Source organism: Schistosoma mansoni, chromosome W, assembly GCF_000237925.1.
Source record: "Schistosoma mansoni strain Puerto Rico chromosome W, complete genome".
NCBI lineage: Eukaryota > Metazoa > Platyhelminthes > Trematoda > Strigeidida > Schistosomatidae > Schistosoma > Schistosoma mansoni.
In genome coordinates this window covers 27,027,990-27,035,397 of record NC_031502.1, presented here as the reverse complement: position 1 = coordinate 27,035,397, position 7,408 = coordinate 27,027,990, and the positions used below count along the sequence as shown (strand labels likewise).

Sequence of the window (7,408 nt, the reverse complement as noted above, 5' to 3'; positions counted from 1 at the left end):
ATTGTAGGGAATGTTTCGAAAATGCTGGAGAAATGTTCGATGAATTTCACTTTGAATAAGTTTTCAGTGCTAACGATATTCTTCGTAGATAGTCTAGTAACTATATGTTTTGATTATCCTCTACGACCAGTTTGATAAGTACAGCTACTTTCTCTTTAGGTACTGTTGCTTAATTCTTGCAACAGACTGTTTAGTTTTCAATCCATTTAGACTTTTTTTGACTTTTTTTAGAGGATCAGTAAATTTCTGTATACTTAGATAAGCGGCGCCAATAAGTTGGTTAAAGCCTCAATGCCACCCCTGAACCAAATTGTTCGTTTTAGGAGAAGTCGTAAAAGGAAGGAGATTTTGTCAAAATCACCAAGAACATCCCTCGGTTCTTCAGTCACAGTATTTTCAACCAATAGGATAACGTTTTGGATTTTGATCTATCTACCGCGATTATAATCAAAGGAGTTTACTTACCTTGCATACAGTAGGTGTGACCAACAGCGTGATCTAAATATTCTTGCGGAGCTGCCAACTCCACTTCCTTTCTTAGAATTCATTGTGAAATGTGTATCTTTATTAAACTGGAGATGCAATATGTGATAAGTCATACCACTACTATCTTGAATCGATTAACACACTGTCTATTATAATTAAGATGAATAGAATACAATGATACCAGAAATAATTGCTGCACGCTCTTTGTAGTGAACACAACACATTTACAAGTGTTCCTTTAAATCTTAAACTATAGATTGGTTCTATTCAATGATAATTCATTAAAAAACTAACCATTTTATTTATTTTATATGCTGTTAAATAAACTGATTGAAAATTAAATCCACTTTGTTAAAATTCTATTTTTTCCAATCGAAAAAAGGATACAATGATTTCACTAAACGACTACAATGTTTATAATTTTCAGTCAGCATACATAATGCTAACAGAGAAACAGGATTAAAACACCATGCACGATAGAGTTTTTCAAACAACTGACATTGGGCCTAAAATATGTACACACGATGGAGAGAATGTAGATATTTGTTTTGTAAAATAAGAAAGGAAAATAAACAAATGTTTTGAATATAAAGATGTATTGTGGAAAAAAACAAGAATATTTGTACAACATGAGAATTGAAATCAGTCGTGTGGCATATTCAAAGTACTGACAGTGTCATTAGGCATAATTATTTGAATGAGCTGAAGTGATGTCAGTACACGGAGGTATTTCACAATAATATTGGTGCTTTAGCATATATTTTTATGTTATATAACTACATGAAGTGGGGACTATGTTATATATAAGAGAATTTGTGATTATATAACAAACCACTCGTCACTCAATTTTATTGTTTGACAAGGAGATACTCAGTGAGTTAGGATTATTCCTCAACACCAAGTATTGTTGCTCAATGAAGTATATCCTATTGAATGATCGATAAGCATAAAAACTAGAATCAATTTTTTAATCAGGTAATCTACTCTTACAAACTAATAGTTGAGATATGAAAGTTAATTACTGTTAGGTTTTATCACCACGAACTAATCAATATTGGAGTCAGATCGACTTTAACAAACAATTATTAACTCGATAAATTACTGAGAAAGATTGACTTATACTGGCACTAGCTCTTTTTGGATAAATAAAAAGCTTATGAAATAAACATATCATAGTAATCCTATGAGTTACATCAGATTAACTCGGACAATAAATTATGTTCATTCCAATTTACAAATGAATGAGTCTGTCTATTGTCTATCTTAATCTATGTTCTAATCGATTTTATCTTACATAAAAACTGAGAGGTGTTTAACTCAACAATCTGGCTCAGGCCATAATCATTCGCTTGCATGGTTTTTCGCTCATATTAGAAAAATAATAGCCTCAAAACCTTTAGTATTCGACTTATGGTATCCCATTATTTAATCTAACCTAGTTTTAAAACAATATTGGTCGAAGGAAATATATGAAATCAATCCGGGGTATATATTGAGGATCAATAAAACTTTTGGCAACCCAGAATAAGTGAATAATAGTAACAAAACTTCTCCTAAGCTATAAGACCGACCTTTCTCCTGAAACATATACAGTTTAAAAACGAATTTATTCTAACAGGTAGACTTTACAAATACAGAGAAAAATTTAAAAAATAAAACCTCTAAATAATCGGCCGAGGGAAAGCATTGGAATCGTACTACGAAATGTGAATAGAATCAAACATTAACATATTTTTATGATTATTTCTTGGTGAAAATATACCAATATTTATAAACGAAAACTACCTATTGCCCCTTACCTTTGTATTAATACAACGTAATTGTTTACGGAAATTATGTAACACTGGTTGAGTTAAAAGAATTCGATTCAACGCTTGTACCAGTACAAATGCAGATTCCAATGGTTTAATATAAGAAATAATTGTTGAAACGGTGCAGTAAACCGTATCAGCACCAAGAACTTGACAGAGATCGCTAACGAAATAGTAAAAACAAAAATAAATAATTTGATGAACTTACTGATTATGAACAACTTACGTGACAAGTCTGATAGGACCAAGTGAAAATATTGAGGGTGTATATTCAGTCGCACTCTAATGTCCTTAAAAGACGACGATTAATACCCATGACCGGTTAGGAAAATGACATCTCTGAGAGGCGAAACACAAATTCAACAGTCGACAACTTTAGATAATTCAGTGAATATAACAGGACGTATTACAAAAAACACACCTCAGACCAAATACTATAGATTACATATCCCTGTAAAGAATTTGAAATAAGATGAGCTAAACCTAAATCTGATAGGTTAGAGAAACTGAACCACAGCTTCCATTACATGCAGTCTCAAAATTTGAAAAATACAAACTGTCGAATTTTAACTTAGTGCTCTACGCAAAACATGAAGACCCTCTTTTCGATCCAATATAGGGTCGATAGTGCATTGAACTTCAGGATTGTAACCAAACATTCGTACAATTTACGACCACTTATTCATCAATGATTTGACTCCTCAAATGATTTCAGATTTGCTAAGACGGAAGGAATAAGTGAAAGTGTGAAACTTTGATAGCTATTCTTTAGGGAGATTTTGTATAAATATATTTTAGTATGTATACATTACCGATTGTCTTGTTATTTTTTTAATTGTTTTAATTGTACACTTTTATTTGACTCATTAACCGTTGTTATATATTTTACCATCCATAAAATTAATCAGAACCGTACCACTTAGTTGTGTACCGAAAATGTCCTTGTTATTCACATAGTGAGTTTATCATTTATTTCGTACCATGATCTTGTATTTTGTAAATGGAATGGCATGAGATTTAAAGTTTGAATACCACAGAATATTAGGGTCCTTCTGCAATTTTGACTGGTAGATTAGGAGGAGTGAGAATATCTCACACCAGTCGAGCGTTTAACACAAACAGCATATACGTTAGTGGATTCAAAATGGGCAGAAGCAAAAGGGTTGTGATGAAAGTTATTTACAAATTAAAGAATCAAAACAAATGTCCAATACCTACTCGGGTTAACTGAAATTTCGACTAATAATCATCACCTTCTAAAGCAATATGGTAAACATAATCAGCATTTTGATTGAAAATATTAAAAGATCATGTGTTCAACGAGATTCAGTGAATTTATTATTTATTAATTTATTTGAACACATAAATATTGGTACAAGGGGGCACCAGATATATATGCGCCACACGATTCAGTGAATACTCTACGGTAGAAAAATATCGACCAATCAAAAAATAACCAAGCATGCATGATCCGTCTACTTATGTAAACAAGACATTCCATAATATCAGTCACATCAAAATTGGCCAACTAATAATATGAAATAAGTACCGAAACATAAAAATTAGTATTTTCAACAAGTTACCGCAAAACATAGGTTGGATCAGCTGCATTTAAGATTACGGAAACCATATATTGTTAATCCGAAATTCAGGAAAATGTCACATTGTCATATTAGTCTACTTACACCATTCAGTCAGTCACAAAGTAGTTTCCCTAGCTTTCATTTCTAGTATTTAATAAAAAGAAATATTACTTGTACTTTGATATCTAACCTTTAATCAACCACATGATAACTAAACACTTACAAATGCAGTTTTGATATGTTAGTTACTTAAAGACAACTAACAAACTACAACTCAGTTATTAACCAACGGAAATCGAATTCGCCCCACTGAATAGGCTTTTCATAGAAATCACAATTGAAATATCTGGTTTAGTATTTCATAAACGAATATCGGTTTAAATTAAAATTAAGGTATTGAGAAATGATAACGATAATATTAAGATGATATTAAGCTACGTCAGTCAGTCAGTCACAATGTAGAACTTCGTACGTAGGTACATCTGTTCGAGTTGCCGTACCAAATTAGCACAGAGATGCAGTTGTCGATTCAAATCCCATAGTGGTAGAGGTAGTAAAAGTATAGGTAGTAATCCGAAAGATTAGGATTTGAAGATGTTATTCAAGGAGTATATTCCATTGCAAAAGATTTTGAGCCATTTCATTTAAGGTCTCTAACCATCGGTTGCTATCATCTCGCGGATCCCAACCAAGTAGTCTACACCTACCAACATGGCTCAGTCCACTTGTCACTGACTTCATGGATTTGTGCTACGTTTTGCTCTGGCCGCCCCTAGCTTTCTTCCAACCTACTCCTACACTATAAAACATTGCACGTCGGGGCATTCGGTGGTTGGGCATACGTAACACGTGTCCGACATCTCAACTGATGAAGTTTCACTACTTCATCAATCGATTTGCCATCCTTACCTACTGCCCGTTTCCTAACAACTACATTATTTACTCGGTGGTCCCAGGATATACGAGCAATGCTTCGAAGACACCTATGATCGAATACTAGCAGCCTACGAATATCCTCCACTCTTATCGGCCATGTTTCACTGCCACAAAGTAGGACGGGATATCTCGTCTACACCATAAATGATGCAAGTTGGTAAAAGCTAGTCGAGCCTTCTTTATCCGTGCTGAGATTTCGTCACACACCAGACCACAAGAACAGATGGGATTCCCAAGATAAATGAAGGGGTCAACACCTTCAACTACTTCACTACCTATCATTAGTTCAGGTGCCAATGCAACCCAATCCTGGAGTAACATTTTGCACTTCGAGGGGGAGAATCACATCCCGAACAGGCCTGCATAGTTGCTTATAGTGGTCAGAAGACTTTGAATTTTGTCAGCGTCTTCACCAAATAGAACTATGTCATCGGCATATCCTAAGTCAACAAGTAGATCTCCCGGTAAAAGTTCAACTCCTGGAGATTTAGATAAGGAAAGTGTTATTTCTAAAAGCACGTCTACGATAAAGTTAAAAAAGAATGGACAGCCATAACGGACTCTACTTGAGGTAATCAATTCTGATGACAGTTCGCCATAAGCTTTAACTCGACCATTTGTGTTCGAGAGAGCCTTTATGAGGTTAATGTACTTCTTTGGTACTCCTTTCACTGACAAACACTGCCATAGAACCTCACGATCAACGGAGTCGAATGCCGCCTTAAGGTCAAGGAATACTACTATTGTGGGACGTCTGAATGTATGTCTATGTTCTAGGACCTGACGTAGAGTGAATATCTGGTCTATACAACCACATCCAGGTCGAAAACCGGCCTGGTCTTCTCGATTGTTCCAGCTAGTATAGCTCAATTGGTTCATCACGATAGGCAAGCCCGACCACCACGTCAAGGTAGCAGCAACGGTCGGGATTCCATAACATTGAAGTCTTGGAAAATACGTCAACAAATAATACACTCTATCAGTTCAAAAAAGTCAGTACTAAGCATTTGGCATCAATCCTCCTGAAAAATAGAAACGGAAAGTGATCACTATTTCTTAGTTAAAATCAAATTCGTCGGTTGTACTGACATGAGATCATGAAGTAGGACCAACCATCCAGGGAATACATACACAGATCCAATGAATTTAAAACAAGCAGTCCATACTACTACCACAGAAACTACGTTTATTCATTTTGATAACTGGATATATCTTAGAAAACATTTCATGGGACTGACACTGAAAGGAAAAATTATTCAACAGATTATTCTTATTTGGTTGATAAAGTATTTTCGTTACTATCGAAAGTATCGACATTTGCGAAGCCTTCAAGCACGCGTACGTTGTCTGGTAAGAACGAGTTCCTAATGAGGATTGCCACTGAGGAAAAGATCCTGTTTACAAATACTTTTCCGATAACGTTAAGTTATAGAAACCAACATTGGTTGTGAAAAATTGATAAAATCTTCATGAGACAATAGTTTGTTTCGTCGTGAGATATAAAAAGATAAAAGCAACCCATAAAGCTAATTACGTAATAATCATATCTCCACGTCTCCGTAATAATTCTGAATCTTTGTTAAACAATTCGACCAAGTCCAAAAGAAATCGTAAACAAAATGTATTCGGAGCAGAAGATGATGACGGTAATGATTCTTGAGATGAAATCTCAACTGAATAATCAGAAACCTGACTATTATTTTGTCCGTTCACAACAGCCGGATCATGAAGCAACTTAACCAGTTCTTGAGGTAAAATAACAGATTCCTTGTTGTGACAATTATTACCAACAACAGTAGTATGGTGACTGAGTTTTCCAATCAATGAAATAGTAGAATGCACCATCTATAAAGATTAATATAAAAAATTCATGCATGAAATAAAGACAAAACTGTTGATATCATTCCTAGACAAAATTTCACTGATTCCCAATGTATAACTTACTTCATCAGCAGGATCAGAAACTAGTTTTAGCATTTCCGGTAAAAGACGATCAACATGAGAGAAAACATCAGCTGAACAAACTTCTGCAAGTACAGTAATCCAGCGTAGTGCTGCCAAGCGAGTAAATAAACTTGAATTATTAAGAAGTTGAAAAGTAGCTTCTAAGATTGCATCTGTGCACAAGATTCGTGAACTGTTTTGTTCACCAGATAGTGAATCAGTTGTAGTGTTAAGAGATGAGTCCGCGAACTGTTTAGTTGAATTTTCAGCCTGTGAACTATAAAAAAATTTAGGCAAAATATGTTGATGATGTTTTCAAGGCTGTTTGGTTCCATAAGAAGATTTATACAAACACCCTGTATTGCTATTACTTTTAAGAACAAACAAGACTATTCCAGAAACCTGCTACACAGAAGCATCAAGAAACGGGTCACTGAAATCACAGTTTCATCGAAAAGGAAAGTAATAAAATCAAAAACTATTACAGAACAGTGGGAAGTGTGGTTTCTCTATAAACTATAATTTTTGAATTCACTTAGTATTGTTTGTTTGGATCTTCCCATCGATGTGTTTAGGACTGCAACTGGTCGGTCTCTAATTGGCATATGTGCATACTGTGCGTATTGCCTCGATATACCTTAATTCACA

The 7,408-nt window shown here is 34.6% G+C and overlaps 1 protein-coding gene across 1 annotated transcript in view; it reads right to left on the bottom strand.

Moving 5' to 3' along the window:
* Positions 1 to 845: 845 nt before the first annotated feature.
* The window catches only part of Smp_172820 (hypothetical protein), a gene marked incomplete at both ends in the record, with an annotated part of 10,596 nt that continues 4,033 nt past the window's right edge, over positions 846 to 7,408 (bottom strand). Inside the window, 4 exons of the mRNA XM_018789185.1 lie at positions 846 to 992; positions 2,286 to 2,460; positions 6,351 to 6,661; positions 6,761 to 7,037. Of these exons, the coding sequence (XP_018654654.1) occupies positions 846 to 992; positions 2,286 to 2,460; positions 6,351 to 6,661; positions 6,761 to 7,037 (910 nt within the window). The remainder of the gene's footprint in view (positions 993 to 2,285; positions 2,461 to 6,350; positions 6,662 to 6,760; positions 7,038 to 7,408) is intronic.